Source organism: Paramisgurnus dabryanus, chromosome 10 (genome assembly GCF_030506205.2).
Source record: "Paramisgurnus dabryanus chromosome 10, PD_genome_1.1, whole genome shotgun sequence".
NCBI classification, from domain to species: domain Eukaryota; kingdom Metazoa; phylum Chordata; class Actinopteri; order Cypriniformes; family Cobitidae; genus Paramisgurnus; species Paramisgurnus dabryanus.
The window spans coordinates 11823515-11838878 of NC_133346.1; the positions used below are offsets into that span (position 1 = coordinate 11823515).

General features: G+C 38.1%; 1 protein-coding gene across 2 annotated transcripts in view; it reads left to right on the top strand.

The window, feature by feature from the left end:
* The window catches only part of alcama (activated leukocyte cell adhesion molecule a), an 81119-nt gene that overhangs the window by 63539 nt on the left and 2216 nt on the right, over positions 1-15364 (top strand). The window contains exons 5-14 of one of the 2 annotated variants that reach the window (XM_065258785.2): positions 470-557; positions 1107-1277; positions 4516-4640; positions 4751-4883; positions 5637-5749; positions 7220-7346; positions 7422-7543; positions 12300-12429; positions 13274-13300; positions 13620-13734. In XM_065258785.2, the coding sequence (XP_065114857.1) occupies positions 470-557; positions 1107-1277; positions 4516-4640; positions 4751-4883; positions 5637-5749; positions 7220-7346; positions 7422-7543; positions 12300-12429; positions 13274-13300; positions 13620-13734 (1151 nt within the window). The remainder of the gene's footprint in view (positions 1-469; positions 558-1106; positions 1278-4515; positions 4641-4750; positions 4884-5636; positions 5750-7219; positions 7347-7421; positions 7544-12299; positions 12430-13273; positions 13301-13619; positions 13735-15364) is intronic. The other variant, XM_065258793.2, reaches the window with a different exon arrangement.

The following is a 15364-nucleotide window of genomic DNA, read 5'->3' on the forward strand; positions in this document are numbered from 1 at the left end:
ATGCAGACTCGCGCTCAGCCTCTGGCAGCGTTCCTACTCAACCAGAGAGAAAAGGCGAAGGGAAACGGTAGCAGAGAAAGAGAGAGGGAAGTAATGTAGAAGCCAAACCCCACCTATTTTAGCTGATGATGTCATTTCATTAAAAATACCTTCCGGGGGACTTGCCCGTCACAGTGTGGCATCAATAAGATAAAAGTACCATGAGTTACAAAGGTCGTGAACCATAAATTGGGAAAGTCCCTAAGTGCCTTCAGTCGCATGCTCAGTGAACTAAAATCAAGGGGAAGTGACACATCGTGTGACAATCTTAAGCTTTCTATGTTGAAACTATGTGTCACAAGTCTATAAAAAGATGAGAGTGAAAGTGAAAGCATTTTAGTATCACCGAGTTCTAGTTCATGCCAATACGTAAGCGTACGTCATGTTTTGTTTTAAAGCTCATTGTTTTTGTTGTGTTTGTTATTGTTAGTTGGGAGATTGCGTGGTGGAAAGCGGCAACCCGTCAGCAAATCTCACCTGGATGAAGAACAACCTGCCTTTAGTAGATGATGGCAAAAGTGAGTTCACATCAAAGTCTCCGTTACATCAAAACGGACTATTTGAATTCTTATTTTTTTTATGGAGTACTGCAGTCAGTGTTCATTACAAACATTTAATCCGTGTGGATCATTTCTTTTTCTCAATTCATGTGCCCTCATTAAACTTAAAATTATTGCATTTCTGAATGCAACACCTACTTTTTATATCTATTCAATTCCCAATGAGCCTATTAACCTTGTGTATTATTTTGTTTCGCTTGAAAATACGTCACAATAATAAGTCATTCTCGACTTAAATACCATAAATAATGCATGAAACGAGGCCAGCATACAATAGCTAGTCATGTGTTTTGAATGCTGACATAACCAGCAAGTTTCACTAGGCCACATACCATCATTAAACATGTTTGGTAGGCAAGTTTTGCTGATCTGCAAGACAAACCAGAATTAAAAGAGCATTGGAATTCATGCCTATGCCACAGCTAGGAGTCACTGCATATTTGGGTGTGTTTATGTTTGCAGTGACGATTACTGTATTTATATTGATTGATGTTTATGTGACCGCAGCGATTATCATCACACCTACTGTTACCAAGGACCCAGTCACAGGTTTGTCCAGCACATCTTCCAGTCTGCAATACACAGCCAATAAAGACGACATGGGGTCGCAGTTTACCTGCTCGTCGAAGCACGAGATGGGCAACCAAGTTTCATCTTCAGAGATCTTCCCAATTCACTGTAAGCAACTTACAGATTTGCTCCAACTATGCACTTAACAAAACAATACTCTTCTTTTGGCAAAATAAACGTGCATGTTTTTGAGTAAAGGTAATGCTGCATATCCAGAGAATGCAAACATTGATAAAATGTATAGTTGGTAGTCGCTTTTGGTAAATCCATGCCGAATGCATAAATATATTGTGCTGGTTTGCAAAGTTTACTTTGGTGGCTGCCCACAAAAACAAAGCAGTAGAAAGGCTGTTTATTGTCTTTATGTTATTGCACAGCACCCAGTCTTTTTAACCCATCACATTAAGTAGAGATAAAAGGCCTTTTGCAGTGGCACTACAGAGTTATAGTTACATTGATGGCTCATAGTACCACAAACTGGCGCCCCCTAGGGATGGCTCTGCTATATGAGAAAGATGAATTTGATTTGTGTTGGTATAATAATGAATCTCACTGATGTTTTTATTAGCTAGATCATACAGCTGTTTTGAGAAGACGTGTGTTTTTTTTGTCACTAGTACATGAAGCTGTCTCTTGAGTCCTATACCTTAAATAGCGGGTCTCAGCTAGTAGCCAGGCTCAATTTTAGGTGTTTTTTATGTCTTGTCCGACGCTATGCTAGTAAGCGAGTCTGTTATAGCGTTAGCATTCTCTCAATCTGAATGATGAGAGGTTTAGATGTGAAATGATTTGTGGCTGCTGGGTTAAAGAAGTATTCCACACCAAAATTGGGGTCCCTAGTAGGAATAAAAATAACTGTGGTCACGTCAATGTGGGACCATCTTTGGGTGAACTACTCCTTTAAAGGAAGAGGGCAAGAGAAACAGGCAGAGGTTGTGGGAATATAAAAGCTGAAGGCCCTTGGGATCTCTAGACTACTGCTGTTTCTTAAAAGTGGATTTTTGGGAAACGCTTTTGAAAAGGGAGTCGGGGCGAGTACCAAAATACACTTGTAGCCAATCGGCAGTAAGGGGGATGTCTACTAACCGACGTCATTGCCTGGGTTGCGTATGTGTGGGGCGGGTCTATCAAAAGAAGGTCCAGATTCTATTGGGGTAGGGGCGTGCTTGTTTAGGTGATTTCAAATATCAACATTGGCTTTCAGAGATCGTGCACCCCGCCTTTAAAGGGATAGTTCGGCCAAAAATGATATTAAACCCATGATTTACTCACCCCCAAGCTGTCCGAGTTGCATATGTCCATCGTTTTTCAGACAAACACATTTTCGGATATTTTAGAAAATGTTTTAGATCTTTCAGTTGATTAAATGTAATGATACGGGGTCCACCCATAGTCCACGACCTTCAAGTCCAAAAAAAGTGCGTCCATCCTCCACAAATTAAATCCAAACGGCTCCAGGATGATAAACAAAGGTCTTATGAGGGTAATCCGCGCGGTGTTGTTGTAGAAATATCCATAAATAAAACTTTTTTTACGAAAATAAATACCTTCCGGTAGCGCCGCCATCTTAGACTCCTCTGTATTCAGGAGAGAGTATTAGCGTAGTGTACGCACTTTTCTTAGTGACGTATGACAAATTCGGATGGCGGGGCACAGAGCAGCAGCAGAGTCGCCTCCGTAGGCTGCGTAAGCTCTCATCCTGAATGCGGACGCCACTAAGATGGCGGCGCTACCGGAAGCTAGTTATTTTAGTTTATAAAGTTTTAAATATGGATATTTCTACAACACCACCACGCGGATTACCCCCAGAAGACCTTTGTTTATCATCCTGGAGCCGTTTGGATTTAATTTGTGAAGGATGGATGCACTTTTTTGGACTTGAAGGTCGTGGACTATGGGTGGACCCCGTAACATTACATTTAATCAACTGAAAGATCTAAAACATTTTATAAAATATCCGAAAATGTGTTTGTCTGAAAAACGATGGACATATGCAACTCGGACAGCTTGGGGGTGAGTAAATCATGGGTTTAATATCATTTTTGGACGAACTATCCCTTTAAATAAGGTTTTCTTATAAGTTATAAGGTCCCAGTCATCTTTCACTTCTAAATTAAAAATAGGCTTTTTTATGCAAAGTTTAAGACTAACTAAAATGTTAGGCATAGTGACTTATTATTTTCATGACAATCTGTTTAACCCTTAACTGTCCTTTGAAAAAAATAAATAGGTTGTTTAAATAAATGAAAAAGGGCTTTCAATTATATAAGATAATTACAATTGTCTTAAGTAGCAAGGGTATATTTGTAGCAAAAGCAAAAATACATTGTATGGTTCAAAATTATCGATTTTTATTCACTTTTTTATAAAATTATCCCCAAGATCATTAGGATATTATGAAAAGATCATGTTACATGATGATATTTTGTACATTTCCTAGCATTAATATATCAAAACTTTTATTTTTGTGAGTGGAGGCAGTTGCTAAGGACCTTATTTAAACAACTTTAAAGGTGATTTTCTCAATATTTAGATTTTTGTTGTATCTCGTTCAAATATTATCCTAACAAACCATACATCAATGGAAAGGTTATTTATTCAGCTTTCAGACGGGTCATACATCTCAATTTAAATAAATTGACCCGTATGGCTGTGGTCCAGGGTCACATCAGTTGCTTTTTAAGGGATGAGAAACGTGTAGGAGTGCAGATTATTTACACCCATGGTGGAATTTACTGTATATGCAAATCCATAAAGATACTCGACAGAGGTAGAATTACACTACAGTACTAACTAGTTCTCTTTACTCGTACCTTTCACACTATCAAGCAAACATTCAAAGCTGCAGTTATGTAATAAAACCGCTATCCCACACTTTTTGGATGTAATATTACATAAATATATTTTTGCTGCTGGCCCTTTCTGGTTTTTGAAATGAACATTTATATGAACGACAGTGTTTTATATCATTACATGATAATACAATTTCACAACCAAAAGAATGAAAGTAAATTCTCATAATGGGAACTAACTAGTTATACATCTACTTAGATTTGATTTACAAATGAACCGCCTGTAAAGTCATCCCAGTTTAAAAGGGTGGTTTTTTAAAAACTTCTTCATCCGTGGGAAACGTCTTTAAAAATAATGGGAATAGTACAGTTAAATGTCAGGATGCCTTGCGGTAATCTCTCTCTCTCTCTCTCTATCTATCTATCTATCTCTATCTCTATCGCGCTCTCTCTCTCTCTCTCTCTCTCTCTCTCTCTCTCTCTCTCTCTCTCTCTCTCTCTCTCTCTCTCTCTCTCTCTCTCTCTCTCTCTCTCTCTCTCTCTCTCTCTCTCAGACCCCACTGAGAAGGTGAGTCTACAGGTTGTCTCTCAGAGTCCCATTAGGGAAGGTGATAATATAACCCTGAAATGCCAGGCGGATGGAAATCCTCCCCCTACCAGCTTCAACTTTATCATTAAGGTAAGAGACACTGGCATTGTACGTGGCACGTGCATAGTTTGCCATCCATATCCAGAGTCCTTTTGTCTGGTCAGTATCCATCACAAAATGTTGTGTTTTTCCATTTGCAGGGAAAGAAGGTTACGGTGACGGGCAAGGATGTCTATACTCTTACTGGGGTAACTCGAGACGACAGTGGCACATACAAATGCTCCCTGCCTGAAAATGACGCGATGGAGTCCACTCAGATTGTCACCGTGAGCTGTAAGTCATCATTTTTCAGCCAGTTACAGTACATCCAAAAGTTCGGACCAGAATTTTCATTAAATTAGCTCAATATTTTGGCGTTTCCAGACAGTGTTTTTGTGCAATATAAGCGTGATTAATATTGCCCTGGTTTCTGACCTTTAGAGTCAAGCCTAATTAAATTGAAAGACTTTTTTCAAACTTTTCCTTTCCGGTTAATTCCATATTTTTTGGGGAGTAAACCATTAATCAAATCCATCTTCAGTAGGATTAGCAAAGGGGGCGGGACAGCAGGCAGACGGCTTAGTTCTGAGTTTATGACTTGAGCTGAGTCGTCGCAATGAGACGCGATAAGCACACGCTCTGCCTTTTATTTAATAATTCTCTCTGAGGTGAAGTGTGTGTGTCCGTTTAGTTCAAAAGGCTCGATTATCTGCATAATGCTGATTTAGTGACGCTTCGGTTTAGAGGTTCAAACATATTTCACGCTGCCTGTGCGGCACGGTTTCACAGCGGGGTGCATCTTAAACGTGCCCGTGTTTGAGGATTGGAAACAATTGCTGGAGTAGGGGTTGAGGGGGGTGAGTACGGTGCCTGCAGTGCACGTCTGCATGACAGTGCTTGGTTGTCGGAGAGATGTGATGTGTTTGAGCATCGTCAGCAGATGAAATATTTGCAGGCGGATGTGTCTGTGAAAAGAGCCTGGAGTGGACTGATAGGTCTTAAACGCTTGTCAACTCCTCTTACTCTCTCTCTATCTCTCTCTCTCAGTTCTGGATGTAAGCCTCAGTCCAAAAGGAAATGTGTCAAAGAATGTAAATGAAAGCTTGGTGGTGTCACTGGATAAGAACTCCTCCACTGAAGCAAAGGTGATATGGAAGAAGGTAAGAGATCTTAGGGATGTGATATTATTCAAAGTAATGCTCAATTCCAATGTCTAAAAATGTCCCTGTAAGCATACTTAATACATTGAGACTTAACAGATTGAGTTTTTAAACTTTTGGTCTCATTAGAGGTCTTCACGGGTCCACTTAGATCCGAAAACCCGAGGTCCGACCCGAGCGGGTTCGGGTCTAAAAGTTTTACATGTGCCTTCGACACGGGTCGGGTACAATCATGGTTCCCACGGGTCCTTGAAATCCTAAAAAAATGTGTGTATCTGGGGGAAAAATTCAAGGCCCTGAGAAGTTTTTGAAAATATACATACATAGATACAGGTCATTGAAAGAGCTTGAATCTATTTTATGCAAGACGTTTTCTGGAAAAAAATCCATATTATTCCCTGTGCGGTGTAGGATTATATCATAAAAATTCTAGACTTTTTAAGCACACTTGCTAAACTGTTCACTTTAAATGCTTATATCTTCTGTAAGCGAATGTTGATTCATACCAAAATGCTTTTTTGCATAGTTGTGTTTGACACATGAAAACATCTCGGGTTACGTATGTAACTGTTGTTCCCTGAGAAGGGAACGAGACGCTGCGTCTCCCTTTCCATACTTCCTGCGTCCCTGTAACGCCATCTTTGGCAGTATTTCAGATAGCGATATACTTCCTGGCTCTTGTGTCACCCTGTCTTTGTCGTTAAGCCTCACCATTGGTTGAATTTGATATACACATTCAGACGCACTTACCCCTGGAGGCGTCCCCAAAGTGTCGCTGCAGTGATGCAGTGCGAGTTCCCCCGAAAGGGAACTGTAACAATGTATCTTAAAAGGTAACACGATGTAACCTTGCTCTCACTTGAAGTGTGTCCCCATGTTTAGTCCTTGAATTTGAGGGTATTGGACCTGGAAAGTCCTTGAAAGGTCCTTGAATTTAAAGTTAACTAAGGTGTGGGAACCCTGTATAATAATAAAATGAAATTTTAAAATGAAAGTGCTAACTCAGGACGACCCAAACTATCTTGCGTGTGTTCCGACCCCTCCACTGTTTGCCAAGAGTGCTTGTGACATTTTGTGGCTGCGTTAGCTTAATTTTCGTTGACAGACACCTGTCAATTAATTTTAAATGCATATTTTAGTGGTTACCTTGGCGTCAGCAGCTGGCCAAACTGTTTGCGAAGCCACCTGGGTTTCTTTCTGACTGACTGGTGCATGCAGGGCTGCAAACTGCACACACGTCGGGTTAAAAATATTGCTTTGGTTTGGACTCTGGTATAATTTTCTTGGGTTTGTCTCAGATTGGGTCTTTCTTAAAAATAAAAATGATTTATGCACGTCGGGTTCTGGATAAAGTCGTTCGGGTCGGGTACATTTCTTTGGACCCGAGAAGACCTCTAGGTCTCGTGCAGGCCAATTTCAGATGAAAACTTGCAAAACACTACTACTAAGACACTTTTTTTATTTCTGCAGGACAAGCGTATAATAGACAAACTGCCCAGCTTCTCCAATTTGACTTATAGCGATGCCGGCCTCTACGAGTGTGACGTGTCCATTGAAGGAATCAGACGCAACTTTTCCTTTAGGCTTGCCGTAGAAGGTAAGATTCTCTGACATACCATTAAAAGTTGCTTAATTTTGAGCAAAAATCTGATTTAAGATATGATATTTTTAGGTAAACCAAAAATTACGAGTCTGACAAAGCATCGCAGCTACGACGGCAAACACAAAGTCCTGACGTGTGAGGCAGAGGGTTCGCCCAAACCTGAAGTGCTGTGGAATGTCAATGGAACTAATGTAAGTCATGGGCACTGTCACGTAGCATTGCATTAGCAACGGAAAGGTCATGGGTCAGATCCCATGTAACATACATAATGATAAAAAATTTATTGATTCAAGCACTGTATCTGCTTTGGTTAATATATAATGTAAGGCAGGGGTCTCCAATTTATTGTGTGCAAGGGCTACCACAAATTATTTTACTTGTTGACCTGTTTTATCATTGTTTAAAATGTTAACATGCATAAAAAAGCCAAGCTGATATAAAAAATATGTAATAAATAAATATTAAAATTTAGGCTATTTATAGAATGTGCTTTGGCGGCAACTTACAGACTCTGTGCGGGCAACCTTGTGCCTGCGGGCACCATGTTGGAGACCACTCATCTAAGGTATATCTGGACTAATGCAGTCAAGTACAGCAGATATCGGCAGACAAATTTTGCTTTTGCAGTGTTACATGATTTGCATATTTTACTTCCTTTAGGATCTCGAGTGCTAAAATAATGCAGACAATGAACCATGATTATTAGAAGGCACAGTATATTCTTCGCGAAACCCCACAGGTCTCCAAACGTATACAGTATACCTACTGTAGATATATAGCTGTATGAAGGTGTTTCAAGCAGCACCCAGAAGGGAAGAGAAGACTTTCAGTCAGTTTTTCTGACAGAAATGAGACGTTTAGAGTCACACAATCATTATTCGTCCCATGTTTCGCAACCTTGTGCGTCTGGAGACAAGCGGTGCATTTTAGCTAGTTTTGAGTGAGCGGCTTTGCCCTTTGTCCCTCCTTGTTTCCACTCATTGCGAGGCTTCAGCCTGGACATCAAAATGCGATAATGAGGAAGGAGATGCCAAAGCAGAACACGGAAAACTTTGTGTTTATGTTATCCCAGACAGACATGGTGTGTGTCCCATGAGTCACAGCTCATTGTTTGGGTTTTGATACAGGGCAATCTGACCAGCATGTGAAATGAGAACAGTCCGCATCCCCCAGATACTCAGCATCAGTCAGTACGCGCTGTAAGATTGGGCTTACCTTTCATACTGCTTGCCCAGTCTCAGTGGATGCATTTCAAATGAATGAATTTAGATCAAAGGTCTGTGATGTGTTTATTTTAGTTCCAGCTTGGTAATAAAGTCACACCCTGTGTTTTGATTCTCTTGTATAATCCAGGACATGCTGGTTAATCGTCTGTAGTGCTGTAAGCGCATCCATTTTTTAGATTGGATATTTAAATTCAATTATGCTTTGTTGTCCACACCTGTGGAAAGATTTTACAATAGACACACACGCGGAAAGTGAATGGAGGTTAAATGTGCGTTCACACTTTCAGCATGCAAAATTTCGAAGGAGACCACGCATATAAGTGCAGCATCCAGATATATCATGCAGTCACACACACACTTGGCATGCATATGAATGCAAGTCAATGGGGTTAAAAGTGTAGTGTGATTGCCGCATAAAACTGTCAGATCACTATATATTCTGCTTAGCATCTCTATTCTGTTAAAGGCTGTTGAAACATCAATACTTCATTATCAATAACTGAAGAAATAGCGTACAATCAATCACATGATGAAGTTCGAATGAAATCTGCTTGACTTATATGTGACTAAAATGAGTCTTTCAGCTCTGTGAACTTGTGAGTGACTAAATTTGTCACTTTACGAATGAATTGGTTTTTTTCTGGAAATCACTGACCCATTGAATTTCTTATTAAAGTCTTTTCAACGATTTTAAATGCCTCTTACTCATAGGCTTAATAATGAATCATTCATTTACTGTACATGAGTCTACACACAGCACAGCGTGCATACTACACATTAATAACGGGCAGTGATGAGCTGATTAAAATATATTGCTGTGTTTTGATTGGTTGATCGACATTGGCTCAATGCTAGCAAATGAAAATCACTATGTTTAACAACATAGATCAGGGTTTTTTAACTGTGGGTCATGCATAATCGGTTTGCTGTTGTGTTGAATGACACAAAAATATAGTTTAGTCCAATTAATATGATATACCATAAATTGTTTTGGCTGCGTCTCAATCAGCTCCCTTGTTCAGTTGTCTGGGCACTGATCAGGGAGTCGATCATTTTAAGGGCTGTCTCAGTGCACTGGAAGGTTAGTTTCTTAAAAGTCCCACAATGCAACACAAAACCCAATGAGCATTGATGGTCCCTGGCTGCGTCCGAAACCGCATACTGTGACGGTACTACTGAATGAGATGAAGTACCTAATTACTGACAATTAAAACAGTAGGTACTGTATAGTATGAATCCTGGTAGTATAAATGAGATTCGGACGTACTACATTCGCTGTGTTGATACATAATGTGACACTCGTCGTCATCACGTCATGTCATTCCAGCACAAATACAGCCGCGTCTCCGCTTTCCGACATTTCCTAATAGGACGACGCCTCTTCTTCTTTGTTGGATAACTCCTCTCCCGGGGCATCATGGGATGGTGAAGTGTCCGTCGTATGCACACTGCAATATCTAACAGGAAGTAGTAGGTCATCCAGGTACTTTTCATGTTTTTGGAAAACTTTGAATTCGGACATACTACTTGCCTCGCCTACTATATAGTGTGGAAGTAGGCGGTTTCGGAGGCAGCCCCTGTGTTCCCTAAATCATGTGACCTTTTCTGAAACTCTCCAAATCGCGCAAGCCAACTCAATTAACATCATGAAATGCGACAGTTTTTAATATATACACATTGCTAGGGACCACAATCTACTTAAAGGTGCAGTGTGTAATTTTAAGAAGGATCTCTTGACAGAAATGCAAAATAATATACAAAACTATATTATCAGGGGTGTAAAAAGACCTTTCATAATGAACCGTTATGGTTTTTTTTACCTTAGAATGAGGGTCCCCTTACATGGAAGTCGCCATTTTGTGCCGCCATGTTTCTACAGAAGCTCTTAACGGACAAACTATTTTATTAAGTTATCTCAAATGATGACATTTTTGTCCTGTGTCGGCTACCGTAGCTTCTCATGCGTTTCAAAAGCAAGGGGTGAGCTGTGAACTGAGCTGTTGGTTGCAATTTGCAACCTCACCACTAGGTGCAGCTAAAATGTACACACTGCACCTTTAAAAATAAATAATAATTACTACTTAATAATCTACATAATAATATTTAAATGTAATATTCCTCCAAATGTATGCACGGATATGTAAGAGAATAAAGTCTTTTCATAAAATACTTTAACAAGTGTTTAAAAATTAAGTCAGAGAGATGTTGGTTTTGCCGGTTGTTGATGAATAACAGCTGTGAATTATCACAACGCACTTAAGTAGCCACGTCACATGAAAATTTGTGAACGGTGTCCCAATGTGAAGTTAGTTAGAGTCCTTACCAGTGCCCAAACCTGTGTACACAATATACTGATTCATCACCTCGGGAGCTAGGGAGCAGATTGAGACAGACTTTGATATTTTAATTAAACTTAAATTTCATTAATTAAATTACAAGGAAAGTTAAACTACATGTACTCAATTAAAGAGGTTAAATATTTAATAATAATAATATTAATAGGTTTATACATATTTGAGTGGGTTGCAAAATGAAAGGTTTGGGAACCACTGACGTAGATATCTAAATTTAATATGCAGTGCCTTAATATATATATTTAAAGCAGATGAATTGATGGTTAAGCCATGCATTTTGCACAACAGCTCCACCTCTGGTTAAACCCGGCCACACGTTCCAAAAATGCAATTACATACATTTTTTCTTTTTAATTATTTATGAAAAATATTATTTTTTCGTTATTTTTTTCTTTTTAATTATTTATGAAAAATATTATTTTTTCGTTATTTTTTTCTTTTTAATTATTTATGAAAAATAAATAAATAAATACCATTTATAAATTAGAAGGTCCACTGTGAAATACATTTTTGTAAAATGTGGCAAAATCAATATGAGCTTTATTCATTGGTTAGTTTATAAATCATTGGTTAGTTCATTGTTATTATTCGTTATGTTTTATTGATTTTTCAGAGTTCATGATTCATTGATTATGTTGGTTGTTATTCATTGCTATGTGTTCGTCTGTGTTAGCTCTAATGCTGTCATCAGTAACTCTCTCAGTGCATTACTGTGTGAGGGTCTTAGCAGTCATTCAGCGCTAGCTTTAATGACACTGATATTGGAGTGGGTTTGCTCATTACAGGGCAGTATTAGTAATGGTGTGTCGTTTAATGGATTTGTGATTACCGACAACGGATTTTTTTAGGCACACTGCACGGGCTTTTCATGACCCTGAGGTGTTTGTGTGTGCGGAGCTCAAGCATTAACGTCTGAGGAGGATCATTAGCGCCCTCTAGTGCTTCAATGTATTATTAAATAGCGTCTCATCCAACGTGCATATAAGTCACAAAAATAAATAATGACTATTTCACAACACATTAGAACTGAAATGATCGTTTGGCTCACTTACTGGGACTGCAATTAGCATTAATCAGACTTTAAAATTCATCTAACTTTACCTGCTATATTACATTAACATCCAAGCAACTTGCAACAGTGCATTCAAGCTATACAAGTGTACGTTTCCAGGGAATTGAACCCATGACCTTTGGGCTGCAGAATGCAATTTTTAATGTTATTTAATTTGGCTAGAGACCGACAAATGGTTTTTAGCAACTTTGTAGCACTTCTAAATAATTTTTTATTTTTTTAAGGTGCTTTGGATAAAAATGTCTGCTAAATATATAATATATCTCTGATATACATGATTTTTCTGATCCCACAGGAGGAAGTAACATATAACAATGGGAAGGCCACATACAAACTGACTGTAGTGCCCAGTAAGAACCTCACTGTTACCTGCCAGGTGACCAACAAACTAGGACAGGAAATTCAAGAAATCAGCGTATTTTCACGTAAGTACTGAATGCTACGAAGGGTTTTCCCTCTCTTAGTAAGGACTGCTTACTACTAACAGCTCAGCTATATCTTTTAAAAGGCTTGTATTATAGGGCTGTCATGATGGATGATAATAAAATACAGTAATTATTAAACTCCTGTGATTAATACATATTTAATAGGATGATATATAATTAATGAGACCTTATAGCTAAATTTATATAACAATATTTCGCTGCAATGGCCGTTTACAACATATCTAAATAAATATTGCAGTGTTAACCATGTAGTACATTTAGAAAACAAATGGTTTTTTGGGGGGATTTTTTGGCATAAACACATTATAGTAGTTTGACAGCCCTGATAAATGCCACATCTGAAATCTAACATCTCTTTAAATGCATGTTAGGCAACTAGTTGTAGATTTATCTGCATGTTTCATCTATAATCTTGCCTGTTGTGGTGTTCAAATGCAGGCCGGTATTACAACATACATGACTGATTATTAGTGCTGTAGTGTGAACACTGGGAATCCAGAGCTGCCTGTTCTCTCTCGGGTCCTTTTCTTTTTCTCTTCTGGTTTCCTACTTTGGCTCTGGTTCTGTTTGTCTGTGTCAGGGTGCTGGACTGCTGTTCCTTAACTTCTCCTACTCTTTCACTGGCCGCTATCGCATGTTTGTGGTCTTCCCTTCTTACGAGATCTGTAGATAATCCGACTGGACGGTACTTACTTTTAATTTGTAGCTTTGCATCCTTATTTTTTTAACCACAGATGGGTGGTGGCATTACCAAATTTATCATGAATACCAGTTTGGTTTCTTTTTTCACCCAAAGTTAATTTCATTTTATATCTGATTTCAGTATTTGAGAAGCCGCCGCCTAAACCAGGTAAGATAATATGATTTCATTTCACTTCCCAACCCAAAACGTTTATTCCCTATATTTACAAATCCAAAACTATTAGGTACTACAATACTGCTACAGTCTCTGAATCTTTGAGAGTCTGAAGGTGTCAAGCATCCTGGCATCATGCAAACATTGTGCTTTCATTTTGAATGCATTTATTGTTTATTACAGTGGGGCTACTTAGAAAAAATAAAAAAATTCCATCTGTTAATCGTATTTTGCTTCCTAGGATCCCGTCAGGGTCTGTGGTAAATTATAGGTTTAAAGTAATTCATACAATGTTTGTGCTCGTCTTTATTAGATATGGCTGGATATGGTGCAGGGCAGGCCAAGGTGATCGTGGGTGTTGTGGTTGGGCTTGTACTTGCTGCAGCTCTGGTTGGACTGATCTACTGGCTCTATATAAAGAGATCAAGGTAAGGTGGAAGATAGAAAAGCATAAATCATCTTCTATGTTCAAGATCGTATGTTCATGATAGGCCTATATGTGACCCTGCTGTACCACAAAACAAGTCATAAGGGTCTTTTTATTGCATCATTTGTGATTTATTCATCATTTAAAGCTGAATAAATAAACTTTCTATTGATTTATGGCCGAGATACAACAGTTTGAAAATCTGGAATCTGAGAGAGCTAAAATCTAAATATTGAGAAAATTGCCTTTAAAAGGTCCAAGTGAAGTCCTTAGCAACACGTATTACTAATGAGAAATACATTTTTTTATATATATTTAAGGTAGGAAATGTACAAAATATCTTCATGGAACTTGATCTTTAATATCCTAATGATTTTTGGCATTAAAAAAAATCTAATTCTGACCCATACAGTGTATTGTTGGCTATTGCTTCAAAAATACATTTGTGGTCCAGTATCACATATATTTGCTTATGTACAGTATCATCATGATTTGTATCACCAAGTAACCCTCTATTTTTGTCAGCTGAACCCTCTCGACCTAAATTATTTATACTTGAAGTACCCCCAGAGATTTTAAGTAAACATTTCAATAATTTAATAGCACATTTGAATGTTTAACTTCACTGTAAAAAAATATTTGTAGAAAATAAAGTATTACTGGGTATTACTGGCAACTAGCTGCCAGTAACTTACTGTAGATTTTACATATATGTTATTTACTGGCAACAGTTTGTTCAAAGTTAAATGAACATGAAATGGTAACACTTTACAATAATGTTCATTAGTTAACATTAGTTAACTACATTAGTTAAAGGGGACAGAGAATGAAAAACCATTTTTACCTTGTCTTTGTTGAATAATGGTAGTCTACCCGCATTCACGAACATACAAAAAAGTGCTAGACATGCTAAACATCTCAGTCTCATAGAAATTCCTCTTTTAGAAATGTCAGCCAGAAAACGGCCCAATCTGAAAAACTGATGCTTATGACATCACAGGCATCTCACAGCCCCTCCACTTTAAAATAATTGGCTACATTTTTTGAGTGGCAGCAAAGTCAGCCAATCAGTAAGGAGATTGCAAGCTAAGCCAGTAGGGGGAGCCAAATAGGTGCAAAACCACTTGTTTAAAATCCCCCACAGTATTAGAGCTATCTGAGAGAGGTTTTTAGCAAGCTTCTAAGGCATTACAGACCCCCCCAAAAAAATAAAAAAATTGTTTACATGTCACATCACAGAACAAGTATAAATACCCCGTTCAATCACTCTATGTCACCTTTACCATGAACTAATGATGAACTGCACTTATACAGCATTTATTAATGTTAATTTAAACAATTACTAATACTTTATTAAAATTTGGTTAACGTTAGTTAATGCACTGTGAAATAACATGAACAAACAATGAACAGCTTTATTTCTATTAACTAACATTAAAAAGGATGAATAAATACTGTAACAAATGTATTGCTCATGGTTTGTTCATGTTAGTTAATACATTAACTAATGTTAACTAATGAACATTATTATAAAGTGTTACCGAAACATGAACATTTTTTAGTCTTTATCTTCTACAGTAATTTATCGGCAACCAGCTGCATAATTACAACTAATTTTTTTACAGTGTTCA